We start from the raw sequence: 22100 nt of genomic DNA on the forward strand, positions 1-22100 counted from the left end.
CTGACTAGATTACGCTACTCATTGTAGCTCCCCAATTTCCTCACGATGCTGGGTTGGCACCGGTCCCATACACTGGTCGAAAGCTCATGAGAAAATTTCTTTTCACCCAAGACTCTAACCAGCGCACATTCCGTATCGCCGGTCCGACCGCGTGGCTATGGTGTGGGACTCTTAAAAACAATACTTCCACATTTTAAAGATGTTTTCTGCAATGACTAAAGAGGGAGGCCTATTTCCTGTTCTGAAATTTGAAAGCATATGATTAATATCATCAGTATTCACCTGTCATTCATAACATTCTTCACTGAAACATGTTTAAATTGACCTAAGATTTTTTATCATAAATGTAATTACAAGGAGTTATTAGATAGCGGAGGTATATTTGTTCATATTCTTTACATAGCTATTTATTATAAATTTTATTTCATCATAATTAATATTCTGCATTGTCAGACACATAATTACCTTATTTGGAACTTGCGTGTCAGAATAATTTTTGACTTTTAATTTATGTACTTATTGACACTAGTATTGACAAATGATATCCATAAAATGTTTATTAGGCGGTCTACAGTGGCCAAGCGGTCTGAGGCGTGGGTCTTGTGCCGCTTGTTCGCGGGGACAGTGGGTTTGAATCCCACTCTAGCCATGGATGTTTTTCTGTGTTGTGCTGTCCTGTAAATAGGTAGAGGCCTTGCGATGGGCCGATCTCTTGTCCAATGAGTCCTACCGAATGTCCATAGATGAAGCCAACTAAAAAGTTGGGGACCCATAAAGGTACCGGAAAATGTACAAACATTGTTAAACCGGAAAAAGAAGAAGAAAATGTTTATTAATAAGGTGCTTTGTCATTTACTGTTCATAGTAGTAATCCTCATGTGTAAAGTCATATTAGTATCCATGACACATAGCAGTGATCTTTCAAGCAAATACATAGATAAGCTCACCAGATATTTTATTAATTTTTCTTTTATTGTTTGCTTTGCAGCTATAGAACAAGAGAAGGAGAAACAAAATTTGATTGCTGGCATTGAAAATTTTGATACAAAGAAGTTGAAGCACACTGAAACCCAAGAAAAGAATCCTCTGCCAACAAAAGAAGGTGAGTGAAAATAGTAACAAGAGTAGAAAGGCATAATCTATATTGAAATACGGTTTTCATGTGTTCTTTTACCTTTGCATTCTGAATGTACCTGATGGACATAATATTTTATATATGTTTTCACACAAATAGTCTTTTAAACTCTGCAGTTGTGTATTTTTCAAACTATATTTTTCAGAATTTCTGTATTGAATTCATATCAAGAGTAACTGAAAATAGATATTGAGCTGGCATATCTGTCAGTATAGTAAAACGTTCAGATTTTTATGTTGTGTGATTAATTTAAATTGTTTACTTCCAGCCATTGATGAAGAGAAAAAGGCATAAAAACCTCGCTAACTCGTTCCAGCATTCAGGTGCATTTTTCAACCAATTTGCGTAGAAGGAACTTGTCCTCCTGCAACCAGCCAGCTCAATTGGGATCATCTGTTTTTATTACTTCTGGTCAATTTATTTTCTGTCACTATTTATAAAAGTAATAATAACAATAATAATATTTTCTTATCCGGCCATTAGACAACGAATGAAAACAATTTGAATGTGATTGTGTATGCCAAGTGCTTCCGCATATTTTGTATTGGATAAACCACCATGGCAAAATATTTGTATACTGTAATTATAGCATAATTTTTTTATTAATTGAAACTGCCTTGGTGTATTGTTTTATTTTGAAGATCAGTATGTATGGTTATGAAGTTTTGTATGCCGTGAATGCAATTATTAGGCTTGTCACAGTTTGTATAACCAATAAACAATATATTTACCAGTAAAATATTTTTACGTTAATTTGTCATTATTTTCTTGGGATTCTGTAAGTAGAAGATATTTCATCCTTAAAGTTAAATTAATTAAATAAACCATTTTGGATAATTGAATTTTGTATGAAAATGCACTAATGCCCTTTTTTGAAATGTGCTGTACATATCCTTTTTGACTTTTTTGCAAAATGGGATGCAGCATTCTTCTAAATTAGGACTGATTTTGAATTTAGCACTTTGGTGTTGGAGTACAAACATTCCTAATATATTTTTGTATGGGTTTTGTACACACAATAAACATGTCATTTACATTTATCACATTTATGTAAAGTGAACTCCATGCCCAACAAGTCCAGATTCTCTGTTATGAGTTGCAGCTCCTGCACAGTTAAGATGCTGGAGGTATAGCTGAGTTATTTTCCTCACAGTTTTCTAGATCTGTTGGTCATAACATATTCCCTAGTTGGGCTGGAACAGTCACATTTTAAGTGGGTATCTCATTGTTGAGATCTTGCCCATTTCAGAACTGTATAATGGTTGAAATGTTTCTGTACTTTGTAACATGGAATGTGTCCTGCTTAATAACATTAACATATTCAGTATATTTTTTCTGAAAGAGCTCCCTCAGATTTATAGTTGAGAAATGTATGGATATGTTCCCTTTTTGGAAGCAAGTACTGGTATGAATGAATGGTGTTTTAGAAATGACTGCTTTTTAAGTGGGTATGTTTTTAGTCATATTTTACTGTTGGCTAAAAAGTATGGTACATTTTTTGCCTTTGATATTTGGAACTCAAGAATTGTATTATCTGGTATTTGGAATTAAGAAATGTAGCAATGTAAAATACAAATTCCTTTAATTATGTGGTGGGACTGTCCAGAAATACCACTATTGCCCAATATTCAAGAAAGCTAAGTGTGGACCCACAAGTCTGTTTTTTATTCAATCCATGTGAAGTGCACATTGTAATGCCAAAATTTCATTTGCACACGGTATTTGTATAATATTGCTTTATGTCATTCCATAACTTGAATAAAGTTTATGTATGAAAATTCTTATTTTGTTGAACTCGGAACACTTCTTGCATACCATATTATGTTTGCTCAGATTCCATGAGAAATTAAATCTAAAATGGCACTAGTTATGAAGACTGCAGTACAGTTTAGCTTCATTTACAGATATTTTTGCTGATAATTTAAGTGTGGAATGTTTTAGTATAATATGGGGCTCTGGAAATACAGCTTAAATTTGAAGATGGCTGTCAACTGGGTTGTTGCACCATGTAGTCTGGTAGAAGTTTACTGATGTTTCAGAGGTCCTGTTGATGGAGGCAGCAACAACGTTTGAAACGTCGGTAAACTTATACAAAATTACATTGCAAAAGAATGCAGAAGACAGCCATCTTCAGATTCACTGCTTTGAAAACCTCAAATTCTACAGCTTAAATTTGCTAGCCATCACTCACTAACTAGCAGATTGGTAGTGTTCTTAATATACGTATATTTGCCTGTGGTTTACATTAACTCTGTAATGGTGAGTGAGGGACCATATTTCTGGGTGTCTGGTATAGTACAATTCTGTTGTCTTTCACAAACATCCACCTTTAGGGTTAAAGTGATTTATTTTAAATACAAGAATGAATACTTTCATAACACTTAATTTTCATGTACATTTCAACCTAATGAAGCAGTCTATTCCATAAAATTGACTTCTTAGAGTCCCAAGCAAATTTCCTTATTAATAAACATATTAATTAGTTGCCCATCCCATGGTTTAATTCATTGTCATCATCCATTGATGTTTCTACCATTGTGGACTGTCCTATAATGAACATTCTCCATTAATCTCTATAGTCCCATAAATGCTTCTCTTCTGTATGTCTGTATACGCTCTCATTCCACACTCCATTTTGTTTATCTTCCTCCACTTGACCCTCACAGCTGCAGAGTCCTTCAACTCCTCAGTGCTAAGTGTTCAACATTATTTTATGAGATGCTCTCAATGAAATGCTATTGCCAGCTTTTGTGTATAACATTTTCATACCTCTGTAGTGTTAACTTCACCAACTTTCCTTATACATTAAATCTTGCCCATGTTCTGCTTTCAGATTTCATAATTAGAAAGGCCAGATTTCATTACAGTAGACTTTCATTATCCACAGTTATACAGAACACTGCAGATATTACAAAATGACTGGTAATTCACACGTAGGGCTATATCTGTATTAAACTTGAAAGTATTAAATAATCAATTTTTTTATGTTTTGTGATAGAAATGTCACCAATATTCTGCTGGTCCTATAATTAGGATGTTATGTATGAATGGAATTATGCATCTAGGATCCTTTTGAAATGAAGTAGACAGGTGAGTTTGTTTTCTGTTTCTTCGGAGAGACACAGTTTCTTACTACTATACACCATTGTGTGAACAGAACTTATTCTTTGAAGATTGCTGTCTGGGTTGTTTTGTCATCTAGTCTGGTAGAAGTTTACCAACATTTCAGAGGTCCTTGCTGCCTCCATCATCCACAGTGCAACAACCCAGAAGACAGCAATCTTCAGACTCACTGCAGTGGAAACCTGAAATCCTACAACTTACTTTTACTTTACTTGATTCAATGGCTGAGTGCACTATGATTTGTTTCATAATTGAAAGCCTTTGTTGGCAGACACTTAAGAATAACTCTGAGGGTATATGAGAACAAGGTGCTTAGGATAAAGTTTGGACCTAGGAAGGATGAAGTTTCAGCATAATAGTATTCACCAATGTCATAAAGGTGATCAGATCAATGACATGGTGGTGCATTTAGTGTGCATAGGTGAGATTAAAAATGAATATTTTGTGAAAAGCTGTAAGGGAGGAGACCACTGAGAAGACCTAATTATAGTCAGATTTTTTTTTAAATTCGTCCAAGGGAAATAAGGTTTGAGATGTTTAATGAACCTCTGGGCTCCATAAAATGTGGATAATTCGACAAGCTAAGCGCAGAAGTAGCTTCTTGAGGACTATGCTCCATGGAGACCTTATTAAAAATTCGAAGGAATTGTGACTAGCACACAGAAAATTGCCGTCCCTAAAGTTGCCTCAGAGTTGCGAAAAAAAAAGGTCATGTTCGTGGCAATAATCTGCCGATCTGATGCTTATGTTCCGCGTTGGATGCAACATGTCCGCAGTCTATTGTGGAAATTAATCCGTGGTAGCAATTTTACAATGTCACAGATTGGTGTAGATTTTCCCCTACCGGCAGACGAAAGAAATTCAGAGAGCGGTGGTTGAAAGAGAAGGGCAAGTGTGCTGTGTGTTACTTGTCAATTACAACTTTAATTGCTTCGTGTAATAAACACAGTTTGTAGTGCATAAAATATAACGTATTACATATTTCTTTGTGTTTGTTACGTGTGGGTTAAATGTGTGTTGAAATAACTTTTCTATAGATACAAGAGTTCATAGTCAGCCTCTCCTTGAACACGTGAGTGTGATGGCTGTCAAAACATTTTACCAGGATTTTAGGATATACTTTTCTCAGAGGTTTTGTTATTGAAGGAATTTTTATGTTGCAACGTAAACGTGCAGATTTTATGGCAAGTAGCAGAGACTTTAAATTCTGAGCTGAATATTTATGTCCGTCCATTTTACGAAACGTAACTTTTTGTAGTCATGAATAAATATTGTTTTTGTTTGTAGTTATATTTATCCAGGATAATCAATTTGACATACTAACTGCGTCGAAGATATAATCTTGTGTAAATTAACATTACCTTTGGAATTCAAAAGTCGTCTGCGAGGCTGTCAAGGTCAAGCTACCGGTACCCATGTAGAAAGGTCTACATCACCAAATTTAATCCACATCCATCAAGTGGTTTGAAACACGAAGTGAGACATTCTTTTGACCCTCAATGCGTCTGCATTCCTCTCATAAAACTTTCCAGAATAGATTATTCTTATTTGAAGTATGCCTTTTTATTTTCAGTAGAGGACAATGACACCCAGCATTGCAGTTGCAACAGGGAAAGGAAAGAGGTTGCAGAATTGTATATTTATTAGTGTTAAGTGTTCAAGCTGCATTACCAGGGTTGTTGTATACTGTTTCAGAAATTTCTTAAAATAACAATTAAAAGTATTAAAGATGTCAAATTGATTTATTCCCAAACCAGATTTCTGTCAACTCCCTCAAGTTAATTGATGATATGAAACATGAAAATGGATGGAAGGACATGATCTCTTCATTTTATATTAAAGGAATTGAAAGATGTTTGGTGGTCAGTTATAAAACTTATCATGGGAAGTTCCCTCAAAACCTGTTGATTAGAATGCTGGGAGGACTGTAGAACCATTCTGGTGAAAGGAAAAAAATTCCTTTGTCTCCATTAGGGTTGAAACTCACACACATTTGATTTTGAATATGTTACCTGTTCTGTCTGATGTGTTTGAACTCCACACTACATATTTATTATGTCTTTATAAACTTTGCAACTTTGTTAATCCTGTATGGATATAAAAAATGACAGTCATGTGAAATATATATAACTTACCATTTGATATGATAATGAATACAGATAGATCATAAAAATACCTACAAATTTAATTTGAACCATTATTTTAAATGCTAGCAATTAGAAGCATTGAAGCTGTAGGAAGTTTTGAAGTCACATTTGACAATTTAATATAAGGAGAATCTGTACTAGTAAAAATTATACACAGAATTTAACTATTAATTAAAAGTTGTTAATGTTTAGTTCCTTCTAGTCTAACATGGACTGACTGAAAGTATGTATCATTAGTTCTCTTTCTGTGTTATGTCCATCTTGACTCTGAATTTTTGGATGTGATGCCTGGCCTCTTCATTATTACAAACTTATAATGATTATATGCAGAAGAGCTTATTTTATTTAGTTTGCTTGAATAATTAGTTTCTGAGTTTAATATGCATCACTTCATTCAAGATATTGGTAAGAGGTCTTAATAATGGTTCCAAGACGGTCATACCCAAAACCTACAGGACCAATGGATCAGTGGTTGGAGTCGCAAGGTTACTATCGGAAGCATACAGCTCGGGATGGATCATGTTTGTTCAGAGCAATATCAGAGCAGGTATTCAAAGAGAATTTATTGAAGTAGATATGTAAATTATCAACAGTGGATACTGTTCACCATAACAACCCATAAGAATCATCTGTCACTTTATTTTGACTTTCACAGACAAATTCGTAAAGAAATATGCATTCCTTTTTTGTATGTGTTGGTGACATCTCTGTTATGTACTGCTTTTGGTGATGGTATTGTGCACATGTGAGATGTACTGCCAATGTTTTGCCCACTCTGTATTTAAGACGAATCTCAGAAACATGATAAGTGTAACCCACTTTTGGCATAGTACTCATCAGTCCCTTCAAGAGTATTTTTAATAGCACTGTGAGAAGGCCACAATCGCACATTTTTAAATCCTTACCATTTATAACCATTTAGTGTGCCACTTTTGCAGTTGAAACATTGCCATTAACTAATTAAATATCAGTCAGAAATTGATAGTTCCTCGGCTGCTAAAGTGCACTTAGTGTTGGACCTATCCCAAACTAGTTCTCATCTGCAAAACCTGTTTTTCTAAGATCCACTTTAACAGTGGAACAACTTTATGATAGGATTTACATATACTTGATTCTCATTTCCATTACACCTGTATGACCACTCTTGCAAAATATCTCTCAAGACATATTCTATTTAAATTAAGATAACCTAACTTCTCATCAATTTTAAATTTGTAGGAAAACTATAAAGGTATGTTTTTCTTGTCCTTGCCATTACCTAATTTCTGAATTTGTGATATGGCATTTTATGGACTGGCAATAGCATACCTGTAAAATTCCAGTGGGATTATTATGTGGTTAGATATAAACTTCCTTTTTGAATATGCTTTTGTGTCATGCTGTGAGTTCAAGACATCATGAAAATGCTTTATTTTTACAGGTGTTCTATGTTCAAACTGTTCATCAGAAAGTTCGGAGGCAGTGTGTTGAATTTATTCAAAAGAATAAATGTAAATTTCAGGAGGTAATTGATTTTAAATTATTTTATAGTCATATAATGGATTTTAAGTTATAGTATAACCATAACCTCTGGTCTGCATGAGAGAGGAAGGAAAGGAGTAGTGGGGTGAAGAGGCAGTGGAAGCATAGCTATAGCAGGGACAAATTAACTGTTAATTACACTGAGATTTATTTATGTAATGTCTTGAAGGACTTACACTCTTGACCACTAGATTTGTGACTACTGACCAGTGACTCTATTGTTTGGTTATACAAAATTTTACTTTGTTATGTACTTGCTTATTTATTTGTGGCTTATTTAATGACACTGTAAGTAGCACAGACAGCATAGCACCAAATTATAGGATAATTTATGAGTAATGATTTGGAAAGGACATCTAACCATTCATTCCATCCCACAATTAAAATATTGATGATTATGTTACCTCGGCATGTTTAAAATACCACTGCCATTCAGAATAATTTATGGAAGAAAATGGCTGTTCCTAATTTAACCTTTATCATATCTTTGTCTCACTTATTACACACAATCCTGTTTTACATGCGTCACACTATCTTCTTCTTCTATGGCTCTCCGGTCCGTATTCAGTCCATGGCCTCCTCAATTATCTTCCATTAAGTCGTATTGTTAGGTCCATTCTGTTGGAGGCTTTGATTGAGGTTATGAAACATCTTCCTTTTTACGGTGCAAGGTTGTTAGCCTTGCGACCAACCCCCAACCTGGAGGACCAGGGTACCTGTCTTAGTCTGACCTCTCCCCCTTGACCAATCTGGCTAGGGAGGCCCTACCAGTAGCTAGTGGGGGCATCACACTATCATACTGCTAAACTGTTAGCCACAGAATTAAAGCCAGCCAACAGCCCCATAGTGCAGGGATTTGTATTCTTTTCCTATTTGATAAGGGCAAGGTACTGTCTTAGCATTTGCTGGAGGTACTGAGGAAAGCTACAAAAAGTGATTGATTGGGGGATCCCTAGGCTGCTTTGGCTACTGTATACCGCAGTTAATCAACTTTTTCTGCTATTTTTTGTTAAAAGGGTTTCTTTACAAATCTTAATGTAAAAAATAGGTACTAACTAAACAAAACAATATTTTCAAAAAGATATCAAATTTCCCTGTTTCAGTTCCTGAAGGAACCTTTAGAAGAATATGTGGTTCGTATGCTGGATTCTAGAGAGTGGGGAGGCCAGATGGAAATACATGCCATGGCTCTCTTATACCAGTAAGTCAATACCAAATTAAATTGTAATATATTAATGATTTATTTATTCTTCATATGATATAACTGTTTGCTCATGAGTTAATGTTTTAGTAATACTTAGTTTATTATTTGCTTTTATAGTTATGATGTGCTTGTTTTTGAAGAAGTAGGCAAATCTCCAACTGTCGCAACCAACTATGGCTTTACAAAGAAAATTCTGCTTTGCTTTTCTCCTGACAGCCATTATGATTCTGTGTACCCCAAGTTTTATATCATAAAGGCAGCATTTTGTCAATGTAAGTATTATTCTCATATCAACAAACGTTTAAGCAGCAAGCTAAACATTCCTCATATATTATTCCTGTAAATTTCATGGTATGTTTTATTTTTATATCCCAAGCCATGTTTGTATTTATGCTCCACATAGAGATTTCTGTACTAAAATTTTAAATTTCACAAGGGATGGACTTGGTTTAAAGTAATCGAGTATATGCAATAAAGTAGATTTTTAAAAATGTTATTCTCTTGAAATGTTTTCTATTTTCAGCATTAGTTTATGAGGTTCTGTACAAGAATGTATTCCAATTATCAGATGTCAATTATGCAGTGAATAAAATGTTACATGATAAAACAAATCGTGCACAGAAAGAGAGAGCAATAAATGAAGATCACCTTATATCCTGTGGAAGGTCAGTAAGTTATTTTTATACAGTGATTGTCAAATCCCATGTATTCATATTTCAGACAGTAATTTTGATAACAAACATTTTACTTTTATCAGCTGCAGTGCATGTTGGAAATTGCCATGGTAAGCAGGCAGGCAGGTGTGTGCATGTTATAAATTGTTTTCAGAAACATTCCAATTTCGTCTGAAGCACGCCTTCAATCAAAGTTATGGTGGCTTCTTCAAGTTGAAACTGATCATGAGGATTTGGGGCTTCCAAGTTAAAAATCAAGTGGGTAAGGTTAGGTGACCCTGGCAGATGAATATCCCTGTACATTATTCTTCCACCCAAAACACTGTTCATGGAAACGTGAACTGTATTTAGAGTAGAACCATTTTATTACAAATCAGGTCTAACTAGGCTTAGTGAACTTAGTGGCCAAACATCCTTGGAAATTATTTTATTACTGAAAATATCTTGTAGTAATGCTGTCGTGACTTTAGGGTTATATTTGCAGTTGCACCAGTTTGCTGGAAAAAGGTGCAAGTGATTTTGTTCTCATTTGACTGTGCAATTAATGTAGGATCATGCTACAGTAGTTTTCCATGTGGGTAGACTTTAGTTGAAAAGTGATTTTATGATCACTTTATGTTTTTAAAATATGGTACAAGCATTGTTACCTGGCATTCCATGAGCAATAGATGTGTCAGATAGTCAGATATTCTGGTTAACTAATAGTTTTATTTAAGTGAAAGATACAGTACTAAACCAGGCATGTAATTATAAGTAGCACATTTGATATTAACATAGTGCATTTTAGGATTATGGAGGATTGAGCTTTGTAGGTTTAAAAACGTTATTTATTTTTAATTTACTGACTGAAATTAAAATTGTTATCCATGACATTCTTCTCCGCTATGATTTATTTAACCCTTTGAAGCCGAAACTCATCTAAATAATAATTAAGAATTCAATCCATTCCGCAAAGAAAACATAACACTTTTCCATTACAAAGATAAGCTGATTAATACTATTTAAGGAAATAATTGCTAGTTCACAATGAATCATAAGTAAACCCATAAATGCAAAGTTCAGAGTTACTGATTGTTAAAGTAGATGGTATATATAGTTACCACTAGAATGAAATGCTACAGTACACAATTGATTTAAAATTAAGATAAAAGTAAATTAATAAATGATATAGCAGAATGGGAGCATCATTTTATTTGAGGAGATGAATGTGTTGGAACAGATAACTATTTAATGCTTGTATCTCCCAGTGATTGACACGTGTGTTTATTTTTCAGTTTTGGCTTCTCTATGGAAATATCCTTGGAGGCAAATAAAGAATATAAAGGCCTTGAAGAGATGAATATGAATGTTAAAGAACTACTGGCTCAGGGTGCTACTCCTTTCCCATATAAAGTTGCAAAAGCTCTAGACCAAAATATTTATCGTAACATTGAATTTGACATTTGGAATGACTTCAGAAGAGGTAAGAAAACAAAAAAGCTATCCCACTACACATCATGTAGGTACTTGGGCTGAGCTTCTACTCATTCTTAACCTAAAATGGTAGTTTCTTTAAGGACTCCACAAAAATGGATCATATGGTGTTACTCCCAGAATCAGTAAATCATAATTTCTTTCTCCTATTAGGATTTCATGTGCTATAGAAGCGTATTATTTACAGAATCAATTTTTGTGTATTTGAAAATATTCATCTAAAGTATAGCAGTGATGTTCTTTATCATACAGAGATGAAGTATGGCTGGTACAGGAATAATGGAGAGCTGCAGGTTGGAGTAAAATGCCTCGTGAAATTGAATCCTGACAGGAATTTCCATGCTCATATTCAAGAAATGTCACCTGACAAAGGACCAGTCATTGTTTTTGTTGAAGAGCTCGGAGAAAAGTGAGTAAAGGAGCTTCAGTAACTAGTTTATTTTTATATATTTGTATTTGGTTAACATTCATTGTCAAAAGTCAGCAGTTGTTAAATTTTGCTATGAAACTTGATTCTTGTATTTCTTAATTTCATCATGAATGTAATTTTGACCTTAATGCAACTTTGAATCATACATATATCCTTTACCCAATTTTTGTAACAAAGAAAAATTTAAGAAAGAAGTGTTTTGTGTCAATAAATATTATTTGGATTTAGTGCATAATGTAATATTTTCAATATATATGTATGTATATTTGTATGTAGATGCACTGTTCCTTTTGATAACTTGGAGCCTCTGCCAAAGAGTGAAAAGCCTCAGTGGTCTTTGCCTTATAAACATTGTCATCAGTTATCGAGTGCTCAACAAAAGTCAGCCATTTTAGCACTCACAGACTTTGGTAAGTTGCTGCTCCTTCTATTTGTACATATTTTCATCTCTATTTGATCCACTTACCATAAAATCAATGCCATTTGCATCTCTTTTATCTAATAAGGTGGCAAATGGAAAAAATCTAAAGTAGGAAAGCCCCGCAAGTTGAAGGAGACTACCATTCACACACCTCTGTCTCCTCGTTTGCAATACAACAGTAAGATGAATGGAGGTTCAGTAAAACATTCCACTCAGCACAATGCAAGGTAAGAATAAAATATTTTAAATGGATATTGCTTCATATATGGCAGTTTATTACCAAAGTTTTATGAATTCTGAAGAAGTCCACACCCTTCAGAATTCAAGATATCCCAAAACCAAAATATTTGGATTTGCTGTCATTTATTATTATAGGCTATAACATCATTCGTATTGCCATAGCTATAAAACCATGTTAACTGAACTTGACAGGATTCTTGTAGGTATACAATTCAGTTGTTTTAATATTGGTATTTTAACATTGAACGTCATTTAAAATGTTGTCATGCATTTTAATTTTTAACATCTTATCGTGATCGTAAGCCACCTGATGATGGTCATACCAGTGATTAAAACATGTGGTCATTTATAACAAATAATATGCAATTAAATTCATTTTGCAGATGACAATAGTATTTTAATTTATCATATCATACAACAGGATGTCTGTATCTAAGAGAGGGCCTGAGCTTTGAGTTTCTGTGTTTTAACCACTATTCATTATATGTTGAATTTTCTCATAACTTGTTAATTTAGTGAAAAGAAAAATACTCACATAATAAAATCGTTATTAGGCTTATTTTAAGTATGTGAACAACTTCCATTCAAAATTTCTGTTGAATCAATGTATTGTGCTAACACACATGTAATCCATGATGATGTTCTTTATGAAAAGTGAAATTATTTTGCTACATTTTGTTAAAGACCAAGATCTATGATTGATTCAAAATGAAACCGTGATTTCTGTTGGAATTATGGTTTGTAGCTGGATCCTTTACCAGACTCTCTGCACCTTATACATTGTTGAAGTTTCCTTGAACCTTATTCAGTGACCTGATTCAGTGCTTTGTTCAACTGTAGCAACTTAATGTAGCTGTAAGGGACGTACATTATGAGTGTGCACTGTAGACTGGTAGAAGTTTACCTAGATGTAAGAGGTCCTTGCTGCCTCCATCAATCGCTCTGATGATGTAGGCAGCAAGGGCCTCTGAAATGGTGGTAAACTTCTACCAGACTGCATGGTGCTTCAACCCAGAAAATAGTAATTTTCTAGGTAACCTTCTTGGTTGGAATGCACAGTCCTTATGTTAAATTTGACAAGTAGCCTGAGGTAGTCTGAATGTATGATAGGATGGCCACTACAGCTGACAGGATTTTGTCTAGGGTGCAAGGTACAATGAATATCCATTGTAGAGTATTTCCCTGGTCCTGTGTTTGCTTAGGTGACCTCCTTCGTTATATAATTGAAATATTTCTGAAGTATTTAGGCTACTAGTGCATACATTATGTTTGTTTCTATTCATACTTTATGTATTCAGGTGCAATTTTACCATTACTATGATTTTTTTATATTTCCATATAAAATCTCAAAAAATTGCAGGCTTTTGAAATATGTGCATACAATCATGTTACACTTTGTTTCCATTTCCAGATTTTTACATGAACAGATTGGTAACCAACAAGTTCAAATGTCTTTCCAGAACTTTTCACCAGAAAATTTAAGTAATCTTCAGAATTACAATGTAAGTTTGTATGTTATGGTTCTGTTGACAGTTGTCTAATTTTTAAAAAAGGAGTGAAATAAAAATATTAGTGTAAAATGGAACATCATGATGTAGTCCAGAACTGTGTTATAGATGCTCGTTCATGCAGTTGTATTGTCTAACAAAATTTTTATGGATTACAGAACTATTCTGAAAGCATAAATTACAGTAATTGTAAATACAGTATTCTTATATCATCATCATTTACCGACATTTTAACCCAGAGAGTGGTCATGTGATGAAGCCTTCTCTGTTCTTTTCAGTCCTCCTCTATGAACGCATGTTGTATATTTAGTACATTCCCAATTATCCGGGCTAATGAATGAGACAAGATACTCAAGTAATTGAAAAGACATACCCTCACCCTCTTCTCCCTTTTGTCTTGTGCCAACATTGACAATGTCCGTCTCATGTGCTGGAAGCCCACTTTACATGCTTCACGTTGTAGCCATTCTGCAACATTTCTTTGTTGATATTTTCAAAACTTCTCATATAACATACCATGTCAAGAATATGAGACATTTTGATTTCTTCTTTAGGAAAACCTTGAATATCATCATCTTCAAGATCTGGGAGAAGTTTCTTCCATGTTTTAACTAGTGTCACTTGTTTTTTAGCATCATTTCATGGATGCAATCACTCAGTCCCTACTCCATGATCTTGGAAAATTCTGTCATTGATTCACTGTTCTATACTTTTCCAATTAACTTGAGCTTTTGTTTTACTGTCAATACGGTTTTATACAATTTTTAGCCATTACACTTAGGATCCATAAGCATTAACTATCACTTTCATGTAACTGATGCACAATACACTGCAAGGGAATTGACTGTAAGATACTAATATTTTAAAAAGACCAAATGTACCTTTACCATTCCTTCTTTCCACCACGAGCATTGGAACAAACCTCTCCACTCGACCATCGATACCAACTGTAAAGTACTAACAAAAAATATGTTATTTAACCATATCATATGTGGACTCTCGCAAAAACCAAACCTTTTCTTCTAAAGCGGGTGCAGAAAGGTGTTGAAAGCCTAGTTCACATGTCTGCATCTATGTAAAAATAAGTTGTGCATGTATAACCAACACATGAATAACTGGGAGTTTACTGTGCACTGTTTTTATCTTTTTTAAATTTTATATGCATTTTTAATATTATTTCTTTGTTTTTCAGAATGTTAGAATGGATATGCCTGTATCTGTGATGTTAGAGCAGCCAAATTCAACATCTAGTCCAGTGATGACTCAAGCGATGGTCATGTCCTTGGCTCCGCCAATCACTACTGCCAACAGTAATGCAACTAGTACCAATAATGTAATAAAATCTGGAGAACTTGGCCACAACAGTCCTGAGAGATGTCTGTCTCCACTGCAACAGCCAGATTCTACTACTGATTTGCCATGTTCACAGCAGCCTATGATGACAGAGTCTGTTGATCCAATGCCATCTCTTTCTCCGTCACAGTTCATGTCTTTCACAACATACTCGAACGCATTGCCACTGGCGTCACAAGCCCCTGTTCCTACTTCTGGTCCTCGACCAGATTCCAATATTACCAACCATGGAATTATGAATCCTTCATGTTTCAGTGAAACAGTTTGCACTAAAAGTACCACATTACCATACATGGTATGCAATACAGGTGTGTCTAGTGTGAACATGGGTGGTGTTGTTAGCCTACCAGGAGGAAGTGAACAGCCACTGAGAGACTTCAGTGGAAACCTTCTGTTTCAGCCGGTGAATTTCATGGCACAGAAATCTGTGCAAGTCAGTGGCAGTGACTTGCCTTTATCAGGTGTGTATTAAATGAATATGCAAGATACATAAGTGATAAATTGTACAATCTTCCTATCATGTGCTCATTTGCATTTCCACTCTCCAATCCATCACTTCATGCAGTCTGTCAATTTCATATTTTCCTAGATTTTTTCTCTTCATTTCACTGAAATTCATTCAAAATGAAGTTCTGGGAATAAGTTGTCATACTATACTTGAAATATTTCAGTTTGTGTAGTGAGGCTAGCAGGAACTATAAATAATTATACTATTTAGTGATCAGTTTCTGTCCAAATAGTCTACACTGCTCCTTCTTTTTATGAATTTTACATGTTTTGAATTAATCTGTTACCTTTTATGTGAACTTCAAGCATAGTGTTTTTTTTAGAGTTTGTTACTGTTACTATATTCTTATTTAAATCTTACCTCATATAGAAGTGCTGTGAAAGAAAAAAATGTTGAAATAATTTAATGGAGCACAATCCTTTTGAGAAGTTGCTAATTACTAATCTATCCAAGAAGTTGTCCACCTTTCATGGAATAAAAAGGTTTAGTAATGTGTTCACAAGAGCATGCTGTTAGTACCCATCTTGAGTCTGATGAATTCAATCTACACCCTCACATCGTGTTTCTTAAAGATGCATTTTAATATTATCTTCTCACCCACACTTTGGTCTCCCAAGTGTTTTCTTCCCTTCTGGTCTTTTATCCAAAATCTTGTTTGCATTTGCATGCTGTTAATTTACTAATATTGATCTGTAAACTGCTTTCATGAATAGAAATTTATGAATTGAATGCTTATTTTATTTTCTTTTTCCAGACCTCTCCACTCTCCGCTTTTTCTATAATCTTGGACATGATGTAAGTTATGACATATTACACATTTTTTTTACATTGAGACCCATTCATACATTTGTCGTATATAATAAATACAGTAATACTAATAGTAATACTAACTAGATGGCTTAGGGAACCTGAAGGTTCATCACTGAATTAACCAAAGCCCTCCACCAGTCCTTGTCCTGGGCCAGCAAAATCCAATTGCAGTACAGTAATAGATGTTCTTAAATGTTATTACAAATTGTACATTATTCTTCTGAGGGATTATTTTTCCATCATTTATAATAATTATGCTGATACAGTGATATCTTTATCAGAAAAGTATCTCAGAATGTTGAAAACTCTGTAGGAAACAAATACTAACACTGACAAACTAATTTTATGGGACACAATACTTCTTGTGGAGCTGATAGTCTTTCACCTGTTAATAATTTTCTCATCATTTTTTGGCCCTGAAGGTTTATTACCATGTTCACAAGAGCCTGCCATTGGATCCTGTTCTGAGCCATATACAACCTCACATTTGTTTACTTAAAATCTACATACTTAAGTATTATCTGTACTAAAGCCTCTAAAGGGGTCTCTACTCTGTAGGTTTCTGACTAAAATTTGTATTGATCGTCTTCCCTTTGCGTACTAAGTGTCTTATACATTTCAGCCTCTTTTATTTGATCTCTCTAATAGGTATTTGGTGAAGAGCATAAGTTATTAACTCCTCATAGTTTTCTCCTTCCTCTTGTTACCACTTTCTTAGATCTTGATATTCTCTTTAGCACTTTGTTCTCAAACTCTCTCAGTCAGTGTTCTTCTCTTATGGTAATGACAGTCCAATTTTCACATTTATACAAAACATCAGGTAAATTTTCTGTTTTTTATTAGGAGTTGGGAACACAAAATATTCTAAACCAAACGGAAATCACTTTGCAAAGTGTTATAATTTAGGTTACTTCGTTCAAACATCATGCAGCTGAGGATTTGCATGGTAGTAGAGTGTGGAAAAGAGATGATAATGTTGGCACTACTGAAAGTATAAATTTAAATAGGGTATGCCAGAAGATGTGTCTGCATATGTGAGAATTCTTGCAGATGGGAAGAAAGTTGTTCTTTGTCAATGCTATTCCATGCTTCTGCTAACACTTACATCAATCTTAATTTTTGCCTATCTAAAGTGTGTGCACATAAACTGAGTATGATCATATATGTTAGTTTTTTTGTCTGTGTTATAACAAGGGATTAGACACATGCACAATTATTTGCTGTGTGAAGAGTTCACTCTATTGTTATCAAAGTTAAGGTTTACTATTAATTGAATGAATCATGACACTTGCATAAACATAGTCATCCTTAAAAAGTCTATTAATATGAAATGTTTAATGTTTCTTATGTTATAGTATTTCCAGCTCGGCTGTATGTATTTGCCTAACTCTGTGGCACAAGCAAAACCAAATTTTTCTCCTCCACCTACCTCAACACCAAATTATGGTGAAAATTTTGCTTTTAGCAATCCTGTCATGACTTCTAACAACATAAAAAATGAGCATCATATGCTAGGTGAGTACATTTTTTCATTATATTGTATTTGTATTTATTACAAAATGCCATGTCTGCCTGTCTGTGAGATTTGTGATGAATGTTTGTGTGTTGAATATGAAATTCGTGAAGCATGCATATACGAATGAGACAATATGGAATAAAGGTGATATATCCTACATAAATTAGTAACATTTGTTACTAGTTTTTAAAAAGTTAATTCCTAAGTATGTCCCGCGCCTTAGCCGCGCGGTCTGAGACATCATGCTTCGGACCAGCGATATGGAATGAGCGCTGGTTCGAGTCTCAGGGGAGAAGAAATTTTCTCATGAGCTTTCAACCAGTGTATGGGACCGGTGCCAACCCAGCATTGTGAGGAAATTGGGGAGCTACAATGAGTAGCGTAATCTGGTCATGAAAACTAGCAATGGCTGGGGGTTCGTCGTGCTGACCACACGTCACCCTATATCTGGTTGGATGATCGCTCACCTCTCCTTAGGCATGTGAACGTGAGGCCAGCAGTCAAGCTAGTCGGCTTTGGCTCTCTGGAGCTGTTACGCCACGGATTTAATTTAATTTAATTTCTAAGTATTAAAAAACCTCCATTGATGCAAGTACTTCCTGAGATAGTTATAGTTACTTAGCTATACAAGAAACTTTCCACCTTTTATGTAACACATAAGACTCCACCGCTGGACCCCATTCTGAACAAATCCACACCTTCACACATACATTTTTATTTCTTTAATATCCATTTTAATAATTTTGTTCCATATATGTATCTAGGTTTCAAAAACCTCCTTTCAGGTTTTCTGAATAGTATCTTGCATATATTTCTTATGTGCCCCATACATGCTCCATGTCATACATCTCATCTTCCTTGAAGTTTAATTGAATTATAAAAATCAAAGTTTTCTAAAGATATTCAGCTTTTTAATACCATTGTGGTAATGTTTGTCATTACAGATTCATCGCCATCATTGCAAGAAGATTTGTATCAAGTTGGACAGGAAGTTACAACACAGAATATTATGTTACCAAATGATCACCATGTTCATATAGTTACTGATACAGATAAAACGGGTTTACATACTAACAGTATTGAGAATGAGACTATCACATGGCAACCAAAGCAAGTTGACATGGAAGTCTCAAATGCATTACAGAAAGCATTAAACAGTGGGTTTCCCTCCAGGACCAGTAAGAATTCCCCTGATGGGAGAGCAAATATAACACAAAATTGTGAGTATTTGTGAAACTAGTTTTTTTTTCTTGCAACTGATATAGATGCTAAACCTAATAGGGATGGAAGTTACAAGTGGTGACACTTCATTGGTCCCCTTCTGTAAATAATTACTAAAACTGTGGATATGGCAGTGTGTGTAAAATTATCTACCTGAGAAGTTTCTCCAAAATAAATAGCTGTTTCAGCTATCGTGTTTTCTCTCTTGCAGTAGAAGACAAACATGTAATTTTAAAGGGAGTTGACAATAGCATTCAGCTCAGTTGCTGTAGTTTCTGTCAGTTGGTTAATGACACTAGTCTTTTAGAAAAGTGGGTTACATAGTCCGTCTTTCTGAAAACCCCTATCTTAGTGCACAATATATTTGTTCCTGTTCAATGTTTTTCATTCCTGAGGAATATTATAATATTACATACAGGTAACCACATTCACTTTTTTCAGCTCATATTGGAAGGTCTCACCAAAATCAAGCCAGACACAGTGAACCATATGAAGCACAAACAACAGCTCAGCAGTCAGAGGATTTGGAAGGTAGTTGTGGGGATACCATTGGTTCACCTGCACAGAGTAGCTGCCCAGCTGTGCTTACTACCAGCTATAATATTCCTCCTCCCACTGTGCCATATGCCTTTACTCCAATGCCACCTACAGTGTACAACCATACTGTGGTGCCATTATATTTCCCCATGGATTCTGAACAGGGAATGATGTTTGTGCCATATTACCCACAATACACTGTTAATTCTTCTGTACAGTTGGAACCACAGGAAACAGTAGCTGTTTCAACAGCAGTGCCAGATGGGCAAGCAGTTTCATCACACTTCACAGGATCTGTTTACAGTCCGGTAAAACAGTCTGGGAACAGTGAGAATGGATGTTTTAATCCATATACTGTTTATTCTCAGCCACCAACACCACTTCTTTTCCAGCAGCCATCTTCTGTACCTGCTGGTGTATATCCCACTGGTATTGGACCCGAAGCTAACATATCAATACCAAGATGGATGCAAACAATTCCAGGCCTTCCTCATATGACACCAACTCCTTGCATATTACAGCCAACTCCAGCAACACCATTTGGCACACCTGTCACTTATAATACTGTTGCTTAAAAAGTACCAAAAGACAGGAAATCAATTTAGCATCCTATACAGTAAGTTGTTAATAAATAATTGCTAGTTAATAAATGTATTACACAGTATTCCAGGTATTTCCAGTAGAGTATGAATTCCTTTCTCAGCAATGAGATTTGTTCCGTGCTTTGACATAAATGTGCTTTAGCTGTTCATCAGCAGCTCATTAATCAGTGTAATATGAGACTCTGATGGTAGTGAAATGAACAACTGATGGTCATAAAATACATAATATAACCTTCACAGATCATGGGCCCTTGCACTTAAGCATATATGCTTATATAATGAATTATTATTATTTTAACTTCAAATTCTTCCTCATTAATTTATATAATTTTCTGTGTTATAATTTGTTTACATTCTATTATATCAAAATGATTAAGAACGGATGCAGCATTTTTGTGAATGTTCATCATTTAACAACTTACTGTATCAGATGGTGAATTTATTATGTTGCAGCTTGATACTTTTATTACTTCATTAACATTGTACATAAGACCAAATACGTGCTTGGACATTGAGTACTTTGTAAATATCTAATGAAAAATGTCTTTGCATGTATTACTGTTTATTTATTTATTTATTTATTTACAGTCATATATTTCATTTATCTTATGTGCATATGAAAATGAAATAGCAGAAGAATAAACTTTAGCAAGAAGTGTGTAATCAACATAAACACACAAAATGAAAATTTACGTTTTTGTCAAAATAGTAGACCTCATCATATTGTGGTACTGCAAATTTATACAGAAAATTGTTTTTATTTTATGTCAATGTTGTGGACAGAAATTTGTAAAATTACAATATGATTTGGCACTATGCTTTTAAGTGCTCTTTCCAGTTATCTTATTCTGATGAGATACTTCAGTACAAGGTATTTACTTTCATAGCTTTAAATGTGCATATAAAAACAAGTGAGTTGTTAATCAGTTATGCAATATAAGCAACATAATTCCTTATTTTAATTTGCAGATTTTCATATGTATGTTGCATATGTTACTGACTTTGCTAATGAGATGTTTACCAGAATAAGCGAACACTAAATGTTTTTGCTGTGGTGAATATGGTATTTAGATCAGTGAAATATTTTTCATGAAGTAATATTATTCCCAATTAATTTATCATATCTGTAATTTTTTAATTACATAACTGTGTTCACAGCAGTAAAACACAAAGCAATTTATATTGACCAATTGTTTTCAAATTCATTCATTTGCACAGAGAAATGTACTGATAAGTTATACAGTTTCTGTTTCAAGTAAGTAGTCTTTGTAACTGAAAGTATGTATTATTAAGTTGGTGAAATATACTTTTCTTCTTCATAAGTGCAATGAAACTAGAATGAAATTAATCAGATTAAACTGTTCAGCAGTTGTGACCATTATATTGGTTAATATTGAGATAGTATTTGGTTATTGAGAACTAACAAGTAATAATTACTTTAGTTGTCTTACATAAACTGTTTCCTCCTTTGAATGAGGATAAACAAAAATGTACTGTTGCATTATAATCACAGCTTATTTATATATAATAAAATTAATATTCCCATAAATGTGAAATGGTAAACATATTTATACTGTCCCCTTAAATATTTTGTATTCACTTGTCTTTTGGTTTAGTGACCATTGCGGAGGTTGTTACACCTTTTGTCAACAGATCCATGAATGCAGTGTGTCATGT

The 22100-nt window shown here is 34.3% G+C and overlaps 2 protein-coding genes across 11 annotated transcripts in view; both read left to right on the forward strand.

The window, feature by feature from the left end:
• cib (thymosin beta cib) overlaps nucleotides 1-2915 on the forward strand; it is a 29777-nt gene extending 26862 nt beyond the window's left edge. For all 5 annotated transcript variants that reach the window (XM_022087011.2, XM_022087015.2, XM_022087013.2 and 2 more), the window contains 2 exons: nucleotides 989-1102; nucleotides 1404-2915. In XM_022087011.2, the coding sequence (XP_021942703.1) occupies nucleotides 989-1102; nucleotides 1404-1429 (140 nt within the window). In that variant the 3' untranslated portion in view covers nucleotides 1430-2915. The remainder of the gene's footprint in view (nucleotides 1-988; nucleotides 1103-1403) is intronic.
• A 1710-nt stretch (nucleotides 2916-4625) lies between these two features.
• Nucleotides 4626-21972, forward strand: LOC110841448 (uncharacterized). Of its 6 annotated transcripts, none has more exons than XM_022087006.2 (17): nucleotides 4626-5330; nucleotides 5832-5881; nucleotides 6805-6952; nucleotides 7826-7909; nucleotides 9030-9127; nucleotides 9248-9402; nucleotides 9654-9795; nucleotides 11079-11266; nucleotides 11530-11686; nucleotides 11984-12117; nucleotides 12214-12355; nucleotides 13780-13870; nucleotides 15069-15690; nucleotides 16492-16532; nucleotides 17903-18062; nucleotides 19008-19283; nucleotides 19726-21972. In XM_022087006.2, the coding sequence occupies exons 3-17, from the start codon at nucleotides 6827-6829 to the stop codon at nucleotides 20394-20396; spliced, it is 3087 nt and encodes a 1028-aa protein (XP_021942698.1). In that variant the 5' UTR covers nucleotides 4626-5330; nucleotides 5832-5881; nucleotides 6805-6826; the 3' UTR covers nucleotides 20397-21972. The 6 variants fall into 6 exon arrangements, with proteins under 6 accessions (XP_021942698.1, XP_021942697.1, XP_021942701.1 ...); XM_022087007.2 differs by lacking the exon at nucleotides 4626-5330 and adding an exon at nucleotides 5496-5734; XM_022087005.2 differs by lacking the exon at nucleotides 5832-5881 and having other exon boundaries at nucleotides 4627-5330.
• Nucleotides 21973-22100: the final 128 nt, after the last annotated feature.

This window comes from Zootermopsis nevadensis, unplaced genomic scaffold, assembly GCF_977971745.1.
Source record: "Zootermopsis nevadensis isolate Lab colony 2312 unplaced genomic scaffold, Znev_1.0 Znev_ptg000010l, whole genome shotgun sequence".
Taxonomy (NCBI): domain Eukaryota; kingdom Metazoa; phylum Arthropoda; class Insecta; order Blattodea; family Termopsidae; genus Zootermopsis; species Zootermopsis nevadensis.

What these genes read in the sequence shown, in the direction of transcription:
- LOC110841448 (XM_022087006.2), top strand. Translation starts at nt 6,827, where the DNA reads ATGGTTCCAAGACGGTCATACCCAAAACCTACAGGACCAATGGATCAG. An exon ending in AAAGGCAGCATTTTGTCAAT is followed by an intron (nt 9,403 to 9,653) that starts GTAAGTATTATT and finishes TTCTATTTTCAG; the next exon opens with CATTAGTTTATGAGGTTCTG. An exon ending in GTTGAAGAGCTCGGAGAAAA is followed by an intron (nt 11,687 to 11,983) that starts GTGAGTAAAGGA and finishes ATTTGTATGTAG; the next exon opens with ATGCACTGTTCCTTTTGATA.